The 27,327-nt window shown below is 35.9% G+C and overlaps 1 protein-coding gene across 1 annotated transcript; it reads left to right on the forward strand.

Annotated features, from left to right (window-relative positions):
- Window positions 1-1,544: 1,544 nt before the first annotated feature.
- Window positions 1,545-23,814, forward strand: RNF212 (ring finger protein 212; the record flags this gene model as incomplete). Its single annotated transcript, XM_082316034.1, has 12 exons — window positions 1,545-1,656; window positions 3,272-3,333; window positions 7,378-7,452; window positions 10,238-10,294; window positions 13,459-13,517; window positions 15,635-15,699; window positions 15,789-15,858; window positions 16,665-16,710; window positions 18,119-18,186; window positions 20,399-20,467; window positions 21,254-21,450; window positions 23,777-23,814. 12 exons carry the CDS (start codon window positions 1,545-1,547, stop codon window positions 23,812-23,814), a joined length of 918 nt encoding a protein of 305 aa, XP_082172160.1.
- Between the last annotated feature and the right edge of the window lie 3,513 nt (window positions 23,815-27,327).

The raw sequence follows: 27,327 nt of genomic DNA on the forward strand, positions 1-27,327 counted from the left end.
TTGTGATTTGTCTTTCCAGACCCGACTAGTCTAAAGGGTGGTTGAAATATCTGTAGACCAATTATTGTTTTAAAGGCACTGCTTGCTTTCTTTTTTCTATCTTCTCACCTTTTGTTTTCATTAGCAAGGAAAAGACATTGCCCTTTAAGTTCATTTACGCTTACAGTATGGGAATGAAAATACAGCTGTGAGTATGTGAGCATCCATAAAGTTGATAGAAAGTAGAGACAAAAAGCAATGTTGTATGGAACAAATCAATTAAAATAAAATCTCATAAAGCTACTCACTGAGGTGTGTCCTATATTTAAAAATTCTGAGACTTTAGAGTTGTCACTTGAAATGCCCAGTAAATAAGTGTTATTAAATTCACTTTTATAGAGCACTGACAACATGTCTTGTAATAACATCTTTGGTGGTGGGAAAGAAGGAAAGATGTATGGTATATGAAGTCCAAGAAGAAAGTTTAATAAAGGGTTTCTACAAGGTTGTGGTTCAGACATTAGCTGATATTTAGTGTAAGGCTCCTAACTGCATCCCAATGACAAACTTAACTCATCTCACTTGCAACACATTTAAGCTTTTAAACCAAAAGAACAGGCACCGTGTCAGAATTTTTAAAGGAGCTGATTATGTTCCTCTGCATTAATTAGGTCTATACTCAAACCAGCACTGAGACTTGGAGCCTTGACTATAGCTTGAGAGCGCTTCATTCTTTATCTATAATAATAATAATAATTAAATATCTTTGCTTTGATGAAATGTTTTCTGTCTCCTTCAAGATTTTTAATTAACTCTATAAAGCAGAATCTGAATCATAGGTCTTCTGGGAAGCACTTTGGGGGCAATGGTCTTTATGAAGTTGAAAGCCAGAGGTTCCTCCGATGCAGTCAGTGCCTCTGTCATACTCAGAGCTACAGCCTGCACTGCAAGTAGGTCTGTAAGAGAATTTTCCCCTAAAATTTTCATCAAGGGAAATTAGCAAGCCCTGGGTTTTTTTCAATGTAAAAAATGAAAATCAAAACCCCCTGCGTTACACTTTTTTCCCCACCAAAAGAAGCAACAACAAACCTGTGACAGTAAATTAATAACTTTCCCTGATTCCTGCATTTAAACGAGTGAAAAGCCACTGCCATTTTCCACACACCTACTGTCCTGGTGGCAGCCCCTGCTGCACGGCCGCCTCTGTGAGGAGGACATGGCTCGCGGCGAAGCGCCTACCTGGAGCCCTGGAGGCTAGCCCAGTCCAGTTGCCCAGATGTGGGGAAGGGAGGGGGAAATCTCTCAGAGCAGATCCCCTGTGTGGGGACCCTCTCCAGTTTGGTAGTGAGAGGCCAGAAAAAAACCTTTTTTTGGGGTGTGAGCGTCAAACTCTGCTGCCCTCAGGCCCCGCTGGGTAGGGGTGGGGCGCTGCCACCCCTCGCCTCAGGGCCCCACGCCACCTCAGACCGGAGGAACATGGCGGAGGGAGGCCTGTAGGCCTCACCCCGGGGCCGGCAAGGAGGGTCAGCATCTGCCTCAGCTGCCTGCTCCTGCACCTCTGTCCCATGGCCGCCCCGGTCTTTTGCAATGTCTGTTTCTGTGAGCCCCGCAAGCCCACCCCGCGGTTCAGCCTCACGAGCTGTGGCCATGTTATCTGTGAGATCTGTCTCCAGAAAGGTAATGGCTGCTGCAGGCACGGGCGGCTCGGCCCTCTGCATCAGCGGGTCAGGCAGTGCCAGTGTGCACATATTTACCTTAACTGTTAGCATTTCTGACTCACTGTGGAAAAAAAGAAACGCTTGAACATTTCTTGTCAATCGAATGTTATTGATAAACCTTTTCAATTCTTGGTATTGATTTTCTTTAAATAGTAAAAACCACCTGTGTCTCCAGATAGATCTAGCTGGAGCAATGTGGCTTTGAGAGCAAGCCTTAGCTGCAGAAAACTGGAGGCTTTAATAAAACCTGAGTCTGGATGCTTATGATCCATGATTGCATTGTAGAAAAAATAAGATGGCATTCTGTTCTGTCCAAGTTTGGAAAGGACATGCTTTTTCATTAGTGAAAGAGCAATTTGCAAAACATAGGATCTGTTTAGGGCAGATTTTGCTAATAATCTTAAGACATTTTAAATCTCAGTATTGTCACTGAAACACTAGAAAATTTTCAGCAGCATTAGGATGATTGGAGGTGATGTTTTGAAGCTCTTGTGTGTTGTATACAATTCCTGAGTCATATTCTGGGACTCCTGTGAGGTGCTTAGATGAAGATCTGTGGAAAAGATAGTGGAATAAGGAAGTTGCTTTTCAAAAGAAAAAAATAGCAGACAAATATCAATGTTTTTGCCTTTGAGGTCATGCTAAATGACCTGGTTTTTGTAAGGGCACACAGAATAAATGATCAATCTGTACTTCAGAACGAAAAAATTTTGACTAAAAGTTTTCACAGCGTTGCTGTCGAGGAGAGAGGATCATAAAATGCAGCCTCTAAATATAACTTGCAGACTCCTAGAACCTGAACAACAGCTTTCCTTTCTGCTGTTAATATTGTTTGACAGAAAAAACCCTGAGATATTATATATTTTTTTTCTGTGATTTCAATAATAATGATAATATCAAGTTTAAAATGTATGTACACTTTAAAGATGTTTATAAACATTGATCCTTAGAACCCTTAGAAAGGAAGCAGCTAGTAAAATTATCAACTGTGAATATTGTAGTCATATGAATTTACTATACATATTTGCTAATATGTTTGCAAATAATCAATGAGACATTTTAAAAAATGATAGAGTTTTAAAAAGTGATGTGATTAATTTTTCACTGGAAAAATTCACAAGGTAAAATTATTAATTCTTTGAAGTTAAGTTTTCATATATTTTATAAAGAGAGCCAGACTGGGCCCCAATCTAAAAAGTCATATATCTAGTTGACTCTAACTCATTAGTGCACTTAAGCATACATATAATTAAACCAGGCAAGTAATCCTATTTAAATCAAAGGAACTAAAAGTCACCTGCATTCAGTGACACTAATGATATTCATAAAATCATTTACATGAATGCTTATTTGCAGGAGTAAGACCTGATGACATTCACAGACATTTTCCCTGTGCAACTGTGTGTAATGGTTTTAGAATCAAATTCTTTATTCATGTTTATTTGCATTTCTTGTATAACCTTCAGATTCCTTCCACAAGCTCCAAACAAAGGTTTAGGCATTAAATTCTGTTAAAAATGTATTCAAAATCTGTTGAGTTTGATGTATATTTTAAATGTGTCTTTACCTTACAGGCAAAAAAGATGAATGTTTGATCTGTAGAACTCCTTGTCATACATTATTGCTTTCAAAACAGGTAAATGAAGCTTTAGCATTGTTGTATTACATTAATCTGTAGTTTGCTTAACAGCTAAATTATTTGCATTACAAAATATTTCCCTTTTGTTTGCCAACTGTGACATGAATATTTACTGAGGTTAGTAGGCTTAGATACTTATGCATTATACAACTTTTAGTTTTATGGATTTCTTCAAATAAAAGCCTACAGAAACTCTTTAGGTTTTCAGATTCTGCTGGACTGTAAATCACTCCAGCCTTTTCAAGAAACGTGACTGGCTACTGTGTAACATCAGTGACTACTTTCAAAATTGGAAGAACGTTTATTGACTTTGGTATTTGTACATCAGAGAAAGTGGACTGTAATGAATTATTTCATGTAGTGGACTGAATCGAAAATCTGCATGGTAGCGCATCGATATTTTCAAGTGCATTAGGTTTATTTCCCTGTATTCTCTTAAGCTTAACTATTTTCCTCATGGCCATGTGATTAAGAGAGGATCTGAAATATTGTTGGGAATTGTTGTTATTCACTAGAGAATGAATAGCTTTTAATTCTCTTTCTTGAGAAATCATTAGAAAGATTTAATTTTCCCATTTCTCCCAGGAACCATCTTCTCCTTAGCTGATTTCATAAATGGGTTGTGAAAACATTTATATTTTCCTAGACTGATGCCTACCTAAGAGACAAGCCTGCCTTACAATGGTAGAAGAAAAATAGTAAGAACATTCAATACAGCTAACACATAAAGTCCTACAAGGCTATAAGGCAATCATGGATATAAAATAGAGGACAATTGGGGACTAAGCAATTAACGGTGACCTTGAAGGAGGGCATGATTTCTCTAGATACATTTAAAACTGAGCTGATGTTTATCTAAATACAGAAATCTCTACCTCTACATACTGTATATAAAACTGTTACACTTATTTCATATTTGTAAACACAGACTCTTGCAGAACTGAAACAGGGTGAAGACAATGCTACAAAAAATAAAAAATTACAGCAAAACAACAGAATGCAAACATAATACAAAGGAACAATGCACACAGTAATCAAATTAAAAAAAAAAAAAAAAAAGCCCCTCATAAAACTTCTAAAGGAGGTATTTTAATAAGCTTCCCATATCAGCCTAACCTGGCTGCAAGTTTTGTTATTAATTCCAGTCACAGAATAATTTAGGTTGTCGGGGACCTCTGAAGGTCATCTTGTCCAACACCTTGCTCAAAACAAAGCTAATTTTGAAGTTAGATCAGTCTTAAATTGCAGCATTTCAACAGAACTTGATAATTTGCTTCAAAAATACTGAAAGAATTTAAAAACACAATGATTGGGATACTAACAAAAATATTAGATGTTTCATTAGAACCTGCCACTGCTCTGGAGGACTGGAAGGAAGCAAATTACCATATTCTTTAAAAAAAGACATTAATGATGATTGCTTAGCCTTGATTAAGAACAGATAAAATGATTGGAATGATAATTAAAGATGCATATAAAAAAGTCATGGCTCTATAATTCAGGAGCCTGAGGAGAAATATACCTGGTAACCTTTATGAGCTTGAAGCTATGGAAGAATTCCCAATGAGTAGGAGGTCCTATAAATGTGTTAAAACACCTCATCAAATTGTATATTGGGGCAATCAACATCTACACATTAACTATTCTAATCTTTACAGTAAGGCATGCTTGTCACCTTTATATCTTCCTTCTATGTCTCACGATCCCCACTTGCTTTTTCCCAGAGGATGGTTAAGTGTTATGATAAATCAGAATCTCGCTGTTCATTATTTCAGAATATCATGTTAACATCTGCTACTCCTCCATGCAACAGATAAAACGTAAACAGTGTTCTACAAACCTTTATTTTAAAAAGTTTTTAAATCAGCAACGAAGCTGGTCGGTTTTTATTTTTCTCAGATCTGATAGGTTCTTAAACCAAGGTCATTGTTTTGTTAGGACCCTAAATAGTTTTCTAGAGCTTGCTTCCTATGAATACATTTTAAAGATGCCAAATATATTTTTATGAATACATTGATATTTCTAGATGAAATTTTATTGTCTTGTTTGTGTTTACTTAAATACCATAGATAGGTCACACTGTGCTGTCTATCTGGTTTTCTCCTTCTCAGTCTCCAGTTCACCCTGGGGAAATTTTTGAATGCTTTGGCTAATGTCAACCAAATTCAAAAGAGCAGAGGAAGTTTCAAATGCAATTAATTTCCTCCTGTGAGTTCTATAAAAATTAGTAGCTGGGGAAAGCAAGGAAAAGCAGTTTAGTTCCCCTGGTGAGAGAAGTGCAAGTACAGCTCGTCAATAACCGAAAATGCAGTTGGTAGCCACATGCTCAGTTCTACAGTAACCAAAAAGTGCATGTCATCTTTGCTTTTATGGGTTGCTATACAGGACATCGAAGTAGCTGATGTCAGAATATGGGGAACAAAAGATACAAATCTGTTGCAAACCCATGTTATTAATTCAGCTCCTCATGTAATTATTTTTCATACATATGAGACTGAATTCACTCTTATTATTAAATATGTATCATAGAAGCACACATTGAGAATAAGTTTGGCAAACCCAGCTCTTATTTAGTCTTGGATATTTGACTTTATACTAGCGTTATATTGTTTTTGGAGTATGTAAAAATATTGTCTCTCTATATGTTTGTGCATTTCCAAACGGTGCAAAGATTAATTCTTTTTTATTCCAATGCAATATTATTAATTTAAGTGATAACACTTTTCTATTGTCTTAGTAGCCTAGAAAACTGTTGCTTCATTCACAGGTGTCTTACTTCTTATTTCTTTCAGTAATTCACCTTTCTTTTTCAATTTTTTAAACTTTTTGAGATTCTTTAGTACTTCTGGGATTAATTTACATTTTGCCTGCAACAGTTTCAGTTCTTTTCAACTGGATTTTGAAAGGTGGTTCCTTACCTGAAGGATGTCTTTTTTCTGGGACAATCTTCTTTTATTATCTAAATATGTTGGGATTGTTTTTGCTTTTCTATTGAACTTTTTGTTAGTCATAAACCTATCTTCTATTATACAATCACGATATATGAAAGGGAACCTTCCAGTTTACAGTTTATAGGTAGATTTTTTTTTTTTTAATCTAGATTCCTCATTTTTAAAAGCTGCTTACAGTTACAGTAGAAGATGATTGAAATGTGATCACTGTTAGTTCTTATTAATGTAACTATTTTAACAGTATTATAACTAGTGTAACTATTTTGGGGTTGTATTTTGGTTGTTTTTCTTATGAATAAATTAGGAATACATGTATTCTGGATCAAAGTAACACTTAGCTAAGTTATCTACATTGCTCTGTAGATTTGGATAGATGTCCAAGTGCCACTATCATTCTGAAATTCACTTTATATTTTGTAGCATTTCTTTCTCACTATAAATAATAAATATGTTCCTGAATTGCAATGATAGCTTAGGTACAGAGCACTTACTCAGCATTTTCTAAAAACACAGATGGCCGTTTGTGAAGCCACATCACGATCTCTGATTAAAAGTCTCAGTCATAAAATACTTGAAAAATTCAACTATGATTTTAGGGCTTTTTTCTTATGCTAGGATAGCATTCTGCTGCCCAACAGGCAGGAGAGATAAAGGGATCCCAGTCAGCATTGGAACCATTCCGAAAAAGGACTTTGAAACAAAACTGATTATAAAATGCATCCATGTGGCTGGGGATGGTGGGAACCAAAAAGCCCAGAAGGGGACTGCCAGAAACCTGGCTTTTGGTCTGAAGGCAATGCCTCTTCCAGGGGAGCACAACATCTTCCTTGAATGTCCTCTGGAAATTGTTATTGTCTTAGTTACAATAAGTATATATATGTGTAATATATTTAAACATAAGCACAAAGCCTTCCAGATGATTAATAAGGATTAATTAAAACTAGGCTTGTTTTCAGTTTCTGTATCATCCTACTCTTTATCTGTCCATTTTTTATTTATATACATCAATCAATTTAAGGAACAAAATGCTTTATTTAATATAGCTTGCAAATAAAAGTGCTAACATTGGTATACTTTCTTTTCCTGATAGACAAATCCTGATATTCAATCACTGTTCATGGGAATAGACACGTTATGCAAGAAATATTCAGAAGAAATAACACAGGTGAATCTGCCTTATAACTTTTTAACTCTATAAAATAATCAGCAACTTCTACAGATTTTTATATAAATGGGAAAAATATATAAGTGAATGCTTGAAAATGACTGTATGACTGTTACCATCTTTACTTCCTTAATTCCAGTTTCAAAATTTTTAACAAAGCATAAATTATTCATCACAGTCACTGCTTATGTTTTCAAACTCTGTCTGAGGACCACTAGTCTGGTTATTTTAATGATGTAAAATCACTTTCAATGCCATGCAATGAAAAATTAGATATGCCAGAACCTTAAACATGCCCAGATAGTGTGCCCTAATTATAGCAATAAAAAGTTACACAGTGAAAACCTGAGCTGGCTAAAACCCTGAGCTGAATGTGCTCTCTCTCTCTTTTTTTTTTTTTTTTTTTTTTTAAATCAAAGTGATTTAACCCAAAACAGGTCTGCTTCTTTCAGACAGATGTAATAAAAGATTTCAAGGTAAATTTTCTCCCTGCCTTCTGTAAACTGCAGGCAGGATGCCTTCGTTCAGCCTTAGCTTTCAGTCCACGACTTCAGTAGCTGTCCGGGCCAAAAGAATACATAAAACTTCCATTGCCTCCTCATTTTCTGCATGTCTTCAGCTTGGCTTTGGGACTTGTCCTTGTCCTTGTCTATCCTACTGAGCATTTCAGTGGCAGTTTCAACCACTCTAGATTGAACTGTGGTAGTACATCCATCCTGAACACATCTGCAACCTTCATTGTGTGTTCTCATCTCCCTTGGGCTGGTACTTGTTTGGTCTTGCGGTGAGCTTGCTGATCCAGCAGAAAAGTAACCCAGAGAAGATCACCTGCTTTCTTTAATGGTGATTATGGATTCACATTTGCTCTACTCTATGTTTCACGAACTTCTCCAAAGCTGAGCGTGGTCCCTTTCTTCAGCACTCTGCCTCCTAAGATACATAGGTGACACAAGGTAAACAAGAAGCCTTCATCTGTCCTTCATACACACTTTTTAACAGCATGTACGATGATCAGCAGTTATTCTGTAAACTGAACAAATCCATACAGCTATACCACCAATCACACATGAATACAAACTTCTGTAATGCATCAAAGAAAGGAAAAAACGGACACAATCTCAAAAGACTAAGGTGGGTTTTCTGTAGCCTGAGATGACCTGTGGGAAACATATTGAAGTGTAATTAAGGCATTAAGGTATGTTCAGAACTTCTGCCAGCATCAAAAGACATAAGAGCAGCTTTTGCTCTGTTAGGGCAATGGTTTATCTTATTTAATATCCTGTCACAACAGCGGGTGCTTAGGAAAGCATATGAGAGCAAGGCTGCTATGTAGTGGTATGTCTTCAGAACAGCCTCCCACCGTTCAACAGCTTGTGGCACAGGGATTTCTCAAAGTGGGCTTGGTGGCTTTGCATTCACAAGCTTTTGGTATTTTTCCCCATGTAATTGTCAGGTTGTTTTCTGCATATTTAGCACCTATCACATACTATGGAAAGGAGGTCTACAGGTTATACACTGTGTGATGATGATTTCCTTTTTCAGGTTTTCACCTGCTACCTGCTGGTTTCATTTGATACGCTTGAATCCCATTCTAGAGGAAAAAGTAACCATTCCCACGCACTCCATCTGTGCTAATCATTAGTTTTAGACTGCTAAGAATCCCTTCTTCAACTGCCTTTTTTTCAGCCCTGAAGACTCATACTCTATGTGGTCATTGTTTTACCAAAACCCTTACATACCTCTGACTAATCTGAACTATTTCCAGACCTACTATATAATTTCTGAGATGTTAAGCAGACTCAGGATATAGTAACATACATTTTTTGAAGCGAAATAATGATGTTCCCTATTCTATTCCTTCTCTAGCCACTTCTAAGACCTGATTTGCTTTTTTGACTGGTACTGAGCACTGAATTGACATTTTCACAGATTTCTCCTTTATAGACCCAAGACCTCATTTCTGAGTGGTGGGAGGCAGCTCAGAGCCATTACTTTCTGAGTGGCTGTTTCTTGCATCAGTTCTTCTGTAGACACTTCTGATCCTTTGAATGAGTATCCAATGGGAACCTCCCAGGCTCTTCTACAGTGAATAAAAAGTAACCATTTCAATTAGATACTCTGCTATGGATTTACCTTCTCTGAGTGTTTCTTCTTGGTTGTCTCTATCCCTACACATTTTCTGGCAGTTTTCTTAACATGTGAGAAGAAAGATTTATTAGTAAGTTATTGCCCACTGTAATTTGTTCCTCAAGCTCTTGTCTTGCCTACCTTGTGTGTTTTTACTTTTAACCTGTCATGGTTTATGATCCTCATTTGGACACAAGAAGTGCTTACACACCACCAGACAGTGTGTCTAACAATTATTTTTTAATTAACAGGATATTTTTACGAGGCAAGTTATAATTGCCAGTAAGACACATTACTTTTTATGTTGCCATTAATTTTATGTGTTTGCTTAGCACTCATGAATAAGAAACACTGCAGCTAAACTGGCTTTCCAATGTCTTTACCTTGTTATTGAACATAATGTTAAAATATAAATTCAGTGAAATAAATCTACCAACTCTAGGGTAGGTCATACTAGATTGCATAAAGTTTATAAGACTTTCTCTAGCACTGATAGTAATTTGGAATGTTTTGTTAGAGAGGATTTGAAGAATAAATGTTAAATACTTGTTAAAATATAGAAAAATTTGAATACTGTGAAGTAGTTCTCCATCACTTTTTTGCTGAGGTTGCATAAATGTAATTAAGTGAAGCTTGATATAACTGTATTTATTTTTAGATTTCAGAATTTCAAGAAAAACATCGTAAACATTTATTAGCATACCACAGACAAAAGGTAACTGTAATTGTGATTTTCTTATTTTTTTTGCTTATGTTTGCCTTGTTACTTTGGTTTATTTTTAGAAAAAATATTCACCTTTTATTGGAGTACTTAGAATAATTTATCAGTATTGCCTCATTTCTGTCATAAATACCAGTTTTTAATTGTTTAAAATCTGTAAGGACGTTATTAATTATGGTTACTATTATTTAATAAAATAGATTTTGAGGGGTGACTGAGATTAAATGGAAAGTCAAAGGACAGGGAGAGAAGAAACCAATTCACTGAATGGAGGAGAAAGTGGAAGAGGTGGGGAGAGATTGGTACTTCAATAATAAGCCTGGAGGAAAAGAAGACTAAGGCTGACAAACTAAATGAGAAGCTTGAGCAATAGAGAACAAGACTAAGGGCTAGTACCCTGAGTTAGGGATGGCTCAATGGGAAGAGGAATAGAATTAATGATTCTGTGGAGAACAGGTACCAAATTTGTGACAATGCCTCGTCCTCTGTAGGCTGGAAAGAAAATTTCTTTTTCATTTCTCAGCTGTTTCTAAATATTTGATAAAATATTTGACCATTTCATTCAGTTCTAAGGACATGTCCAGGTATATTACTTAAAGCTATGTGGCAATACTGCTGAATCAACCCATGTATGCCCTATGTATGAAATGATAGAGGCAAACTTATATAGCTGGCCAGTTGGCCATTTCATGCGGGAGGAGAGCATCTGGTATGGTTCTCATGGATAGAACAGCTTGGAAACTTAAGCTCTTTGTAGCCCTTTCTCCCCTGTTTTCCATGACTGCATTTTGGGATCAGTCCTAGTGTACTGTGGAGTGGGTAGTTCTTTCAAGGTCCTGTCCTGCTTTCAAAGCCAGGAGGCCATGGAGGAATCCTGATTTTATCCCCCCTTCTAATCTATTGTACTGACTCCACATGGTAAAACTGAAACCTGTAGGCAAAGTAAAATAAAGCTCTTAATAGAATTTTGCATAAATAGAAATGTTATCTCCAAAGAATCTGTGTAGAGTTTTGATACTTTTTGATGGTAAGTTTCTAAGTTATTTACGGTTGAGATATTCATTTAACAGAGGTTGTGAAATACTCAAGGATGCTGCTTGACCTAAGGAAGGTGTTTAGGTGACAGTATAGAAACAGCTGGAGGTGTAGTTTGTTGCTATTTCAATGGCACAATGTTTTGGATGGTTTTGTTCTTGTTTTGTCCATTCTATGTATTTGTTAGTATTTTAAAACTGCTTGCATTGGATCAGGGTCAGAAGAGGCTGGTTGTCTTAAATACCCTATGTGCAGCTGTGGCTAGCACTGGTGAGGCTGTTTTGGTGGAGAAATGGTTTGACAGTGAGGCCGAGGTGAGCAAGGAGAAGAGTTTCCCTGTGCAATGATATACCTGTCTCCTTCCCGTGAGTTTCAGTTAGCAATGCTCCCTCTTTCAGGGCTCCTGGGTGGGAGTCTGAAGGAGCTGGGGAAGGCTAAATCACAGCTGGCAGAGACACACAGGTTGAGAGAGTGGAAATAGATGCTCACACTCAGGGTTATAATCTTCATCTGAGTCTTCCTGCCACTGGCATTGAGATGAAGGTGAGTGGGAAAAGGACAGAGCAAGAATGATTTACAGTATAAACAGTTTGGCAAATGGCAATGACCCACAGGGTGGTGAGGAAGCACAAATCTACCCTTTGACACAAGTGCTTCTTTCTGCCACTCTCCACTCTGCAGGTCTTGGCCTTTGGGAAAGGCAGAGTACTGCATAAGGAAATTCACAACTGGGTTCTCATGCTTGGCTATCTTATTTGTGGTCCCTTTCCTCATTTCTAGTATGTCATCCTTGTCACCATCAACCAACAGCTCTCATGACCTTGATAAAAGCTTCTTGGTTGCTGTTTCTGTGAGTTGTACAGATACTGGGGAGCGGATGATGGTGTGTGGTGTGGGCACTTGACGTCCATGTTCCTGGCAAATCTAGACCCTGTGTTGTGTTAGGACCCAAAGATATTAAAACCCAAATAGTTATTCACCTTCTTTAAGATATTTTGGCCTTAAAATGATCCAGTCCTACAGAGCGACAGGGTAAAGTACATTGTTCCTGACATCTGTACTGGTCACTTTCTTAATCGAACCTAGCTCTCATTAGGAAAAAGAAAAAAGAAGAATAAAATCAGATCTTACGTAAATTAGGTTTTGTCTTTAAATTTCACAGTTTCACATCTGCAAAAAGAGCATAATATCTCCCACAAACAATATGATTTTGTAAAGGTATATCAGGTAACGTTATTAAAGAATTCAAATAATATTGTGAGAAGAAGCATGAAAAGTTAACAGGAAAATTCATAATGTGTCTTCAAATCAAAATATGAATAGTGTGAAGTAATGAAGGAGTAAGGACATACAAAGGAAATTAAGGATAAAATATAGATGCAGTATTGAGGCTATTGAGTAAATTTTTACATCCTTCATAAAATATAATGTATGATCATGTAATGAAAGACTGTAAAACATACACATACTAGGGAGCTGACCTAATGTTCTTGACCTTAATGTTCTTCAATTTTGCGAGCTCATAACATTCTTTAATGGAGATATTTTTGTTGTGTCTATAACATAATAGGAAATACTCTTCACATAAGCTTATTACAAATAGATACTGCAAAGAACTGAATAAATTTTGAATCTGAAATGAGAAATATAGGAACACGGTATTTGGTATTTTGTACAGTTGTTGGTATCTTTTCCAGATAATCCCATATTAAATCACAGAATGGCTGGGTTTGGAATGGACCTCTGGAGATCATCTAGTCTAACCCCCAAGTTATGCAACATAACTTTTATATCAGATATGGAAAAGAGGAAGAAAAATAAAAGCAAACTATTTTTAAGCACTTTTCTTAGTATTCTTTTATCCAATATTACCAACACACTTAACAAAACTTATTCAAACTAGGTCTGTAACTGCCAAAAAGAAGCATATCTTTTTCAGACTGACTGTTTAATGGATCCATGTAACAGCTATAGTCTTGCCCCAATAAATCTGGAATAGCAATGATATCTAAGATTAAAACCCATAGAAAACAACCTTTCAACACTTTAGAATACTAGCTGTATGAAAATGAAGTTGTATATCACACAAATAGATTTTGTTTAAACCTATGATTATCTCGCAGACGGTAAAGTTGGAAGAATCTCTCAAGAAAGTAACACAACAAATGCATCAGATACAATGGTAAGAGGTTTAAAGCAGCAAAAGTAAATGAGAAAGTCTTATAATCAGACAACATTAAGTTTAATTGATAAAACAATAAAAAAGTCATGCTTTATTTGCCTTTCTCATATATTGTGTTGTATAAATAGAAGAAGCATATTTTTACAGAAAGAAATGAACAGTGATTTCTGTCATCAGGTTCATTTTCTTCACATTAATCAAGCCTGTCAGGAAGGAGTCCTTTTATTTTTAAAGTCAAGCCAGTAATTACTGTAAAAATGAACTTTTAACAATCTCTATCATATAGATATTAAGTTTTAAAATTTTTATTTGCATTTACATTAACATGTTTGTGGTTTTTCCAGTGGGCTTTCCAGCATCAGCCTGGAAAGTAGTATGATATCTTTCTTAGTATATATCCCATTTGCAAAATTACCAGAGTTTTGTAACATGATACTCATCTTCTCTGCTTCTAGTAAAAATCAACTTCCTGACTCATCTTAAATTAGTCTTTTTTCACAAATGTGTCAAAGACATAGCCAAGAAATAGTTCATCGCTATCCCCCTGCTGATTGACTGATAAACCTTAATCTTTTAATCTTATTTATTTCCAACTTAAGGCCAAAGCTCTTTTTGATACCTAAGTGGCCTCTGTGCTATTATTTTTCATTTAATTAAATTTTATTTCAATTATTTGTTTAAAAATATCATATTTTTTAAATCATTATGTAGTTCTCCTCAATATTGATGTAACTTTCTATATCTTCAGAACTTTCCGTCTTCAGATTTCACAAACTGCGGGCTATCCCTGAGTTATCAGGGAGTATAGTAAACAGGATCAGTTGCAAGACTAAACAGAAGGGGACATAACTAATAACATTTCTACACTCTCTTCACCATTTTTTGTTGTTGTTTCCCTTTTAATATTAATTATAGAATACTTACCTGAATTAATTGCTCTTATCTCTGCTTATCTTAAAGTCCCCATGGTCTATACAGCACTCTAATGTTTAAATTGAATTAATGCAGAAAAAATGTACTATCTTACTACAGTTTAAAAAAATCTTACTAGCACATAAAACAAAACAAAAAAGATATCAGATACTGTGATCCACCTATGGTGAAATTATTACATTTTCCATATAACATTTGTTTCTGTGTCGTATTTTATCATTCCCATTTTCTAAGATTTCAAAAACTACTGGGGAAAAAAACCTAACAGGCTTGGTCTGCTTTTCCCTTTTAGTGAATATGGGTATTAAGAGTATTTAGTGTATAGTTACAAGGTATTTCTTCGTATAGATCCATCTTCTTGAGAGAAGCACTTCATGAATGCCACTTTATGAATACCAGTGATCAAGGATGCTGAAATCTCCTTAATAAGCCAGTTCATGAAGCTGGCAATTTAATTGCAAAATTTTGTTGATCTTTATTCCTTTTCTGTGTTTTTTCAGTATAGACTTTCTTTTGACTCTGACATGCACATAATACTGTATTATGCTCTCTTATGCTGCTTGGTGCAATATAACTGAAAGAAAAACAGTATAAAGGAAACTATGTATGTGGTGGATTATCATAGTTTATATATTTTTATCCACTGCCTCCTTTTTCTTGGCTGCATGTCAAATAAATAGCATCTTGGTTATACCAAATGCAGAGTTCTTACTGACTTTCAGATTTTTCAGAGTTCTACCAAGAGACCATGACCTAGGGCTTCTTGCATGCCCAGCAGACATATTCCTCCTATTTATGGCTATTGGCAAAGGTATCAGTTTTACGTAGCTGTTGGTGAATAGCATAAATATGCCAACATCTCTTTTGATAACTGGATTTTTTAAAGTTTGGGAAATGTATACATTGAAATGAAGATTTTTGGCTCCCATAAAGTACTTTCCCATAATGTTATCCTAAATTGATATTGTTGGGCATGTCATGACTGATACAGACGTTATGATATAGAGAAGTTAATAGCTTATCAAATAGATTGTTATTTAGTTTCATGGCAAATAGTGTCATGCTGAAAACAGCTATTGATGGATAAAATGCTTTGATTTTATGCTTTATTGACCAGCTAGACAAATTAACTAACCAAACCAGCTTTCAATTCATATTTGTTGTTTCTTCTGTTTCCCCTTTAGTATGAAACCTTCTGAACAAACTACACAATTACCATTTTCCAGTACAAGTAGAAATCCACTTTCCAGTAAGAAGTGTTGGTTTAATATACTAACTGTGGAATACATATCACTGCATATATCTATGTTCTAATAATAAATTTATTAATGACTTTAGTTCCTTCAAGAAAACAGAATGGTTACTCTGCATGTTCTCTTCATCCTGGTCATCTTTCCACTTCTGAAATGTAGGTACAAATCTGCTAATTTTCAATTAAAATCTTAAGAGTGACAACATACTGATATTTTATACACAAAGCCATTTTTTGTAGTGAATTTAAAATAAATATATTTTCTGATTTTGTGTTTTGTTTCTGCAAACTGTGTAAGTATGAAAGAACTGGGCAGGGTCTTATCTATCCAAGTGTACATAATAACTACTTGTATAGCTTGCCTTTGTACTCACTGGAAAAAACTCTTAAGCATGATGCACCTTATTCTAAAGACTTTCTGGACAGATAGATTGATTAATTAGTGAGAAGCTCTTCCCATTGACTGTAGGGAAAAGCTAAATGACTCGTACAGACACCTATACGTACACTGTAGTTGTCTAAAGTTGTTGTTGTCTAAAGCTCATTATATTTTAAATAAATCAAACATACAGCTTGCTCAAGCTAAAAGTTTTCTATACCTGTGACTTTGACTTTATTTTTTATAAAAAATAAAATTTCAGAATGCCCTTGTTGTGGAGACAAGTGACAAATATATAAAGATGCATATTTATTCTGACTTAAATCCAAGAATAACAATGCTAATCATAAAATAACTTTCTCTGTAAATGTCTAAACCAAAGCTCACAATCAATTAATAGATTTTTTCTTACAGCTAGTGTTTTTTGGAACAAGTCTTAAATACTAATATGTGTTATGCATTATGTATTATGCTTTTCCATTATTAATCAAATTTAACATGAGAATATAATGTAATTTTAGTCATTATAATGAATGTGTTATTTTTGTTACAATGTCATACTTATTTTGACCTTTGTTGTAAGAATGGAGTCAATGGAAATTGGTCCTGTACCTTCGCCAATGAGGAAAGTAAGTGGTTTTTTTTGTACATATGTGTGTATATATACATGTATATATAAGCTTTTGATTTCTCCTACTCTGTTAATACTGCAAAAAATAGGATCCTTCCCCCCCCACCCCCAAACAATTCTTACGTACATGCTGATTTCAGATATGCTTGATGCTTAGTAGAAGTCAGATGCTCGCCAAAAAGAAAGCAAAAGGAAATAAATCGCAACATTGATTTCTGGAATTATATTCTGCACATGCCATATACAAGCTTTTAAACTTCTGATGCTAAATTAAATGGCAAATTCTTGAAATCTCAGTATATTTATATTATAAAAACATTGTAACTGTTTCCAAAATAAATGTCGCTAATGCATGAAACTGAGAGTTGCAGTTATATTTAAGTTCTAATATATTAAGGAATGGAAATATATGTAAGATATCCACTTTCACCAGACCTCATGTAGATTTCTGCAGTGCAGATCTATGCTAGCATTTCAGGGTTTCCTTTATAACCTATGGATTAGTTATATCCATAGATTGACCTATATCCATAGGTATAGCCTATGGATTAGTATGTGTGATTCATCTCATTCTAAAGGACGCTTATTGGTCTCATTCCTGTTTCTATTCCTTGACAATAAAGGGAATTTTGGGGGATCAGGTTGGATGTAAATGCTGTCATTGCAGATGTCTGAAGTTACAAGAGGTAAATCAGTTGGCACTCTTAACATCACATCACACTGATTTTGAAAGCATTCCTGAAATTTCATTTATGATGGATAAAAGCTTTGTTTTTTTAAGCCAGAAATCAAGCCAGTTATTATCTTTCACCTTTCATAAACAATTTTGTTTGCTGCTTGACCAGGTGATCTTGCTTTTGTCTGTGCTCAGGGGCACCAATGTGTGTATAGTATGCATATATATATTAACATGTGAAAACATGTTAAGAAAAATCTAGGTGTAGAAGTCAATGGTCTGAAAGCAGTGTTAGAACCTGATATTTGAGCAGGGAACTGCAAGCTTTGAATGATGTCTCTAAGATGAGAATGAAGGCAGGAGGTTTTCACTGTATTAGTATTCTGATTAGGAGAGGTAACATCCAGGAACAGATGCTAGCTTAAGAATGGAATCTCAGCGCAGAAAATGATTTAAGTTTCTGATATTTTTCTTATCTGAATGTGACAGAGAGGACTTCTTGCAATAAAACTAAAATGCATGTACTTCCCACCTCTCCCCTCCCCCCCAGATCTCTAAAAATTAGTGACTTCTGAGGTTTTGCATTTTAGTGCTATGAACAAAACTGGCAGTGGAGAGCGCCAGAAATCTGCAGGCTTTATAGACCTCAAAAATGTAACACTGTTGCTTAAAATACCTTAATAATTAACATACTTATTACACTGTAATTAATACCATGCCATTTGTTTAGCCCGAGACACCGACCGGTCCAACAAGATTATCATTAATAACTCCACCACAAGATGGACGTATGGGTGAGTAAAAATAAAGTTTATAACTGGATAACATTTGTATTACATTAAGAGGATTAATGAATTAAAATCCGTACATTAGCAATTTACTAAGCAAACTTGAATTGTGTTGAGGTATAAGGAACTTATCATGTAGACATCAATCCAGCAGATGGGAAATGGTTAAAAATGAAGAATGAAATAAGTCTTCCTTACTGAAGGAGGTCACTCACCTACTCTGTTTTGTGAATAATTACTTGTAACCAAAATTATTTTTGCTGAGCAATCACAGTCAACAGTTGCAAAGAAAATACCGTAATGCTGTGTATGGTTAAACAGAACAGGCATACTTGCAATATATGTTGTTGACCCCTATTAACCATCATAATTATATTTGTTTATGGTTACCAGAGATTAACATTGTCCATAATGTCATGTTAAATCACATGAGGAAAAGGCAGGGAAACTAAATGGAAGATACAAAAGTATTTCATAACAATAGAGAGGTAATTAAGTTGAGATCAAGAATTTCTTCAGAAAGGTGATTTTTTTTCACCGTATCACTGTAATAAAGTATCAGACATTTTGCCTGCCTGTACTTCCTTTCATTCCTGGGCTGTTGCAGAGCTTGGGTAACACTCTGCTGTAAATAAGATGTGAATGACAGCCTACTGAAATTAGTGCAATCTCCTTAAGTATTGTTTATTTGTGAGCAGTTTCCCAGAATTCCTAATGCTCTGCAGGTCTACCATTCATAGAATCATAGAATGGTTTGGGTTGGAAGGGACCTTAAAGATCATCTGATTCCAACCCCCTGCCTTGGGCAGAGACTCCTAGACCAGGTTGCTCAAAGCCCCATCCAGCCTGGCCTTGAACACTGCCAGGGAGGGGGCATCCACAGCTTCTCTGGGCAACCTGTTCCAGTGCCTCACCACCCTCACAGTAAAGAACTTCTTCCTTATATCTAATCTAAATCTGCCTTCTTTCAGTTTAAAGCCATTACCCCTTGTCCTATCACTACATGCCCTTGTAAAAAGTCCCTCTCCAGCTTTCTTGTAGGCCCCCTTCAGGTACTGGAAGGCTGCTATGAGGTCTCCCCGAAGCCTTCTCTTCTCCAGGCTGAACAACCCCAACTCTCTCATGTGTCTCTTCCTGTGTCCCTCCCATTCTTGGTTTTACATTCAGCATGTTTCGGTAACAGTCCATGCTCAGGCAGTTTTTCGGCTGCCTTCAGCCATCTCCAGCCACATAAGGAGCTTTTAGCACTCTTGTGTTTTTGGTGGAAATATCTGAAACAAAGACAAGTGCAATGGCAATGCAGTTGTAATGAAGGAGCAAAAATTGCTTTTTCTATGTTATGTCTGATTTATACGTTCAGATCCTTCTTAAATGCATGCTTCCCTATAAATTTATGGGTAACAAGATAGCGAGAGTTGAGGTTAACTGTTTTTTTATTGTGTCTAAATATAAATAGACATTTAATTAGATAGTAAAATTATATGTGGAACACTTATGTGTTCAGCACATTTCAGAATCAACCCGTAAAGTTTTGCAGTGTACAAAGCTGAATGAATCAAAGCGTACTTGCAAAAGTAAGGGCAAGTAGAAACAATGATTTAACGGTGCACCAAAGAAAGTTTCCTTCTCAGAGATGGACAGGGGAAAAAAGAATAGCTGAAGAACTGGAGCACCTCAGCAGAGCTATGTTGATAGTCTAATAACAGTCTAATAAATTAAAGAAGGTGAAAGAAACCAACTTATGTGTTTATCTTGAACAAGATTTGCAGGAATGGTGCAATAATGTGTTTTTGTGATGGCTAAGCTCTATGTAGGATTAATCTAGTGAGACTAAAAACAATTTTTCACCTTTAACTTCTGTTGGAGTATTGCTGAGGACTGTTGATAGCTTTCACTTTTGCTGGATCTTCCAGCAAGAGGTACTGGAAGACAACTCACACCTCAGCAAATGTCTTGTCTGTGCTAAACTGTAAAAACACATTATTAATTTTTAGGGCTATTTTAATCCTTTCTCAAGTGACATGGTGACTTTATTTTGTCAGCCAGTTCCTTTTCATTGCCTATTGTAATTGTGCACCATTTCTAATTCTTGAATAAACCTATCATGAATTTGTTGCAAATAGTGCAATTAAAGTACTAATCTTTGTTTCCAAAGTTATCTATTAAGTAAAATGGGTAATTCATATTGGTCCTGTTTTCAAAAATTTGATTCTTACAGGTAGTGTATTCTACAGAAGTTCTCAGTCATCTGGAATAATGTCAAGTCAAAATAGTAGAGCAGGATCTACAAGGTAATTAAATACCATTTCAAGATGTTACTGTCTCCTATGAGAGACTGAAATTTCTCTTATCTGGTCTGTATTAATCTGTATGTTTAAAGGTTATATTCTCTATCTGAAGAAATGTTATTGTGCAGGCTAGCTATCACCTATATGAATGTTTGTTATTTTTGGAAGCTTTTATTTTGAAATCACTTTCTTCAAAAATAGGCAGAGATAATCTGAGTTCCTGTAACGGTGGACATCCACAGTCATGGTACTTTTATACAAAGGGTAGTAATTTTATAGTAAGAAAGTGCAACAACGTGTCTGCTTTATAATTCTTCTAAAAATTAGAGATGACAACACAATATCTACACAAGAGCTATTCTTTGAATAACCTGAACATCTTCATCCAGCGTGTAGCAGGTGTTTCGGGTTTTTCATCTAAACATTGAAAATGTCTCAAACTGTGAGAATTATTAACATCAATAAAAAACTTAAAATGGTTCCAGAAAAGGTAAACTCTTGTTCTCTATAACCATTAAGCCAAATATATCTTCGTAGCACAAATTTAAAACATATATAACAAAATATTTCTTTTTTTCCATCTCTGATTCTCATATTATCTGGTTTTTTTTGCTTTTTAAAATATGTAAAAATCCTAAAGAAGTAAAAACATGATAAGGAATATGTAGAACACAATAATTTATAGCATTTTCTATTAAAATATTAACAGTGTGAATTTAAGCGGTTTTGAAATCTCTTGTTCTATGAAAGCAGTCTCAAATCATAGCCATGAATTAATTTCATTAACAGATCCACACCAATAGGACTACCACATAGTGGATGTTCACTTACATCATCATCTGGATCACAGAGTAGTAGAAGGGGGTCATGGGCTACTTCTGATTTCAGAACCCCTCAGTTGTATCCATTTACATCACCTTCCCCACAGTCATCTGTCACAAGACATCCAATCACCATCTCTGGACTTCTACAAAGACAACATTTAGGCAAGTATATTTTATAAAATAACAACATTTAACACTTCCTGAAGAATTTTAAGCATAACATATGCTTATTATGTGTTTACTGGAGAACAGTAAATAAGAAATAAATTAAGCAACACAAAAGTGATGTTTCAAAATTGGAAGTAGGCTATCAGCAAAATATGAAAAATGTTGATGTTTATGATCAGTATTTTGCCTTAGCCTTCTGTGCAATAGAATATCTACTGTGAAAATGTGTTCTTGTTTCACCCCAGAATAATATTTTCTCAGACATTTAAATCAAATAATTTCCATAATAGTTTTCTAGAAAAATACCAGTTCTAAATAACGCAAAGCATATAATAATTGTGCAAAAAATCTCAAGTAAGGAGTAGTGAAAAGAAAAACATGAGTGGAGGAAGTGCAGTGAACTCAGTGGGAATCATAGCAAGACTGAGATAGTCAACAGGAGTCCTTTAATAAAGCAGAATAGTTGAGTTAACACATGGGAAAGAAGGAAAAAAAATGTCTATAATGAAAAGAACGAATGGGAGACAGTTCCTGTATGCCTGAATGGCGTATTGTAGAAAGTGGGTGACGGATGACAGCTCTCTATGTCCAGCAGAGAAAAAAGGAGCATAAAAGGAAGCTGCAGTATTCTGAGAGTAAGGAGTGAAGTATTAGTCACCTGGTTATTAGGAACTAGGGAATATTAATGGAAATGAACAAATGAGTGAACTCATTCTCAAAATGAACAGATGATGAGACAGAGAAGAGGAAGGAAGATTTGTTAAGGAATAGAAAAAAAGGTGAGGATATTAAAAGGGTTGGGAGAAGAAAAGGAGCCTAAAACAGTGCATGGGACAGAACAAAGGCTATAGAGGAAGCAGATTAAAGATTTTATGAAGAATGGAGATAAGAATGCAGAATATTAGTGTAAAAGAGGAAGCAGGATGGACCAAAGGAAAAAGATGAGAGGACAGTAAAGGTCGTTTTTCCTGCAAAGCAAGAGAAGTAGAAAAGAGACGCTCTGGATAGTTGCAACAAACAGACCAAACAAAAAAGAAATAAAAGAATAAAGAAATGATGGAAGGAAATTAAAGAAGACAAATGCATTTTCTAGTCTTTTATTTTTATGTTCTATAAATATTTATTTCATTGTACTTCTCTGTCACTTGCCCTGTATATTCACAATTTGGGAGGAAAGGCTTAGATGATAATTATGATCATTTGTTGCTGGTCATTTTTCCCATATTCTGTATGATATCAACTTTATTTCTTTTATTATTACCTATTATCCCATCACAGACTTCAGTAGTAATCTTCCCAATCCCATGATTTTTTCAGTCCTAGTACTGTTCTCTCATTTGCCAAATTTTCTGTCTCTACTTCACGTTTCTTGCAGATCTAGCTGTCAAGACACACACATAAATGTCCGTAAGTGACAGTAAAAAGGGAGATAGTCCAGGGTATTATTTGTTGAGTGCAGCATAAAACTAGCAAAAGTAGCTGCATACAGACTAGCCTAAGAGGGCTGTAGGTAAGAATTACAGTGGAGCAGATTAATTCATAGAATCATAGAATCATAGAACAGCCCAGGTTGGAAGGGACCTTGAAAGATCATCTGGTCCAACATTTTTTGGGAAAGGGAGCCTAGATGAGATTATCTAGCACCCTGATCAACCACATCTTGGAAACCTAATTCTCGTATTGCAAAGTTTACATCACAAGTGAAATCTTTGCTATTTACATTAAAAGGATAATTCAGCTATAAAGCATTTTTCAGTGCATATGAATAAATGTGACCTTTCTATTGCAAGAGTAACACATCCCAAGCGGTTTTGAGTTCATGAAACCAAAATAAAGATATTTTAAGAAATGCACTCGTACTCAAGTTATGAATGCTTATAGCTTGTAGAAGCTTACCTCATAATTGTTTTTCTTCTGGAATTTCTGGACAGAGATACAGCATGTGAAATAATGCATGAACCTGATAGAATCTGTAAGTAAAGTAGTAGAAATCAAAGTTAAAAAAAAGCAGTTATATTGCACTTAAGTATTAGTCATCTTTGAGCTACATGTTTGCAAGTTAATTGCAGTTCATATGCAGAACAATGCTTTGGACATTCACTTGTGTAGCTGAAATTGGAATATGGCAAAACTACTTTTACAGAAAGGGAAACCTAATTCTTTTATATAAATACAAAGTATGGGGTTTATTTTTAATTTTTTACATTTTTCACTTTCTCTCTTCCTTGAATAATTTCCCAAAATAATTTACATGCATAAAGTTTTCCATTAGCCTTACTAATTTTTTTTTTTTCCATTTGTACTTGTATTCTTATTCTAGGATCGACAAATTTTGGAGGACATTCAACAGAAAGATAAGCAAACATCTGTGAATTGTTTTGGTCAATAAACATCTGGATAAGCCCTACACAGTCTTTGGATATCAAAATATTTCTAATTTCTATAAAACACCAAATTGGCATAAAACAGCTAACTATTCAGCATGAATAATGTATTTAAAACATAACTGATCTTGCTGACTAACATCTACAGTAGTTTTAAACAGGAGTACAAAATCCTCTTGCTGTTTTTAGAAATTTTGGCTTAAAATATATTGTCTAGATAAACAGCTTGTATTAATTAAGTGTTAAGACAAAATGTGATTGTATATTAAATGAGCATTTCTTGCTGTGAATGCATGGAGCTGCAGCAGAACTCTATTTTTAAATGGTTGCACCTGTACAGTATTAGAGATGAGACCCAGTCCTAAAAAAAAAAAAATAATTTATGGATTTTTGATCCCCGAACTCCAAATTTTGGTTCTTACTCAACAGATGATTTTTTGTTTGCACTGTTGAAAGGGGTAAGGTTTGAGGGATATTGCATCCTAGGAGGCTCTGCCAAGTTTATAATACAGTATCTATTCCACACTCCACACTTTTATTTAGGTAGCAATGATTTCTTCCCAAAATGGAATGAAATAAGGGAACTGGGACGAAGAGACAAAACACAGTGGAGACTACCTTTACTCTCACACAGTAATAGCAACTGGAGACTCTGAATGGAGGGTGCTAGAATGCAACATTTTTCTTTCAAGAATAACTCTTATGTTGAAATTCCCACTATTACTATGTATGTCTGGCAAAATTTTGGTATGACTGAGTCATCAAATACGCACCTTCTTTGTTTTGTTTTGGCCCTAACTTTACCTGAACTATTTCAAAAATAATAAAACTAAAAGCTGTTGTTTTGAGATAAAGTCCTCTGAATGCATAATAAATTTCTTTTGGTTTGATATGCTTTGCTTGACCGAAAAGAAAGGTTAGAACAGAAAGGAGAGTATAAAGGAGTTCTTCTTGTGATGCTGCGACAAAGTGGTAATTCATCCAGAAAACAGAAGAGTGAATGATTGTTCTTAGTATCTTTGAATTTGATTTCACCATTCTTATCTCCCTAGCTAGCTACTCTGATGAGTTTTAACTGGCAAGTGTGCCCCTTGAATGAGGGTAAAATAGGTGGAGAAACACCTGTTTTGTGAACATCTCTGGAGCAGGGGCTTCCATAACAAATTTTAAGCTTCACATTTCCCGCATTTCAGTGTAAAACTGCTTTCATTTTTTTACCATCCGTCTTCACCGAATTTTTCTTGCTTTCGTGAGGAATTAACGTCCTTTAACCCTTAAGAAATTTGCAGTTCGCTAACGATACACCAGAGGGTGCTAACTTACCTCTAAACAAATTTACTTAGTCGTAGCACTCGGGTAAGTGGAGTAAAATCTGTATTGTTCTGGGCTTTTCATTTTGTAATTTATATAGAAAAGCTACAGATAATAAAAAGAAGGGCAACAAAGTGATGTAGAGTCTGAAGATAAACCATCAGAAAAGCGCATGAACAACAGATGTGAGGAACTGAATGAACTAAACTGGAAGTTAAAAACAGTAGTTCAGATACAGTAGCCCACAAATACATGAAAGGTAAAAATGGAAGCAGGGACTAGTCATGCTGGTGGGATAAACAGCAGCGGTCTGAAGGAAGAAATTATTTAGGCTTGATATTGGGAAATTTTCTTAACAGAGTACCTTGCCAATGCCCTAGTCTGTCAGGACTGGGTCAGTGCACCATCACAGTGGGTATTCAAGACTTAAGATGTCGGTGATAAAGCTGTGGTGTATAGCTTTGAGGAACACAGAGACTGAACTGGCCTCAAGTTCTTTTCAGTGTTTCTGTCTGCAGCTTTCTGGCTTTAAGTCATAAAAGGGCACTAATTTATCTTTTGTACTTTTCTGGGAGAGAACACAGTATATATTTCACTACAAGGGTGTTTTATGCACATAGGAACAATAGCATAAGATTTTATTACAAGTCAGAATCATGCTATTCATGCAATGGGGTCACCACTAATGCTGAAGGTATCCTCTTGTTTGCATTATAGTTGCCAACTTCAGCTTCATTTCACAGTCATCACTTATCTTTTCACAAGGTGACGCTTATACCATATAAGGTAGCATCATGTCTATTTATTGCTTTGTAATACAAAGGAAGTCTGTTGCAGACAAATGCTTAGTCTGTTAGACATAATACCTGATACTTGCCAAGTAGCATTTTCTACAATTGTGCCAATTAAAATGAGAAATTGCTACCACTTAGTTTTGAACTCTCATGTTCTGGCAGTCTTTATGGCATTCTTTCCTAAGAATGCCATAACTCATCAAGATGCAGCACTATTGGGTTATCTATGACAGTCCTGTTTTTTCCTCTAGAATTTAACCTGCTTGTGACCTGAGGAAATGCAATTTGATAATTCTCTCCTTCTGTGGTCTCTGTGTCAAAAGCAACAACATACTTCAGTCTGTAGATCAGCTTTGTGTGCCTCTGGAGCACGTGCTGTTTCTGATGGTCAGACATGTGCGGATGTGCCAGGCTCTTCCTACAAATCTCTTCTGTGCAGACAGAAACATCCATGTGGACAGGACACTGCTCGTGTCCATGCTGTGAGCTTTTGGGATTCTTTTATGTTGCACCTTTAGGATTGCTAGGTATCCCATCAGCTCCAGCAAGCTTTAGCACTATGCAGTCATAAATCATCTGTACCACTGGAACCCCTGACTGCTACAACACTTTGCAGGGAAAACTGCCTGATTTGCACCAATATGCACCAGTGCCCTTCATAACAATCTTGCTGAATGTCTTCATGGAGAAGGTTAGTGATGCCCTGCCCCAAGGACCCTTTGGCTGGTGTGCCCCATGAGCTCTGGTCAGCTTTTCCCTCGATTATATCTAAAGCCCTGGTACTTTGTCCTTTGGAAAGATAATAAACATTTGTCCTGGACTCATGAGAGTACAGTAATACCAGGGACTATGGTGCCAGCTCTCTGGAGGGGATAAGGAAAGAACTTTCTTGGGACAAAGTGATATTTGTGTGGTGATGAGGTGGGGAAGGACATGACTGTGTGTGCCAAAGGCTTTTCAGTGTGAGGAGTCAGTGAACAAGCTGTGTTATCAAGTTACTCACAATTTACCATCAGCAAAAGAGGAAAACAACTCTTTCTATTCAGCAAATGAAGAGAGTTGCTTTCCTTTTCTGCACAGGACATGGGAAAGGTCCCTCACAGCCCTGCCCATGGCAAACAGCAGTCCCCTGACCTTGCTGCTGTAGAGGTATTCAGAAGCCACCAAAGCTTGAAAAGAGGCTGTTCTACATCCTGGTCCACCTTGCAATACTCTGAAACCAGGCACTTACCCCAGCTGCGCTGCCAAGGCCCACATGCAAAAAAACCTCTGCAGAAGATCAACAACACTGAGAGAATCCACTTTAATTCTGACGCTCTAGAGAATCACCCCACGCAGGCGGTATTTTGTCCTAACCAAGACAGAGCCTCTCAAAAAAAGTC

Source organism: Platalea leucorodia, assembly GCF_965183815.1.
Source record: "Platalea leucorodia genome assembly, chromosome: 6".
Taxonomy (NCBI): Eukaryota; Metazoa; Chordata; class Aves; order Pelecaniformes; family Threskiornithidae; genus Platalea; species Platalea leucorodia.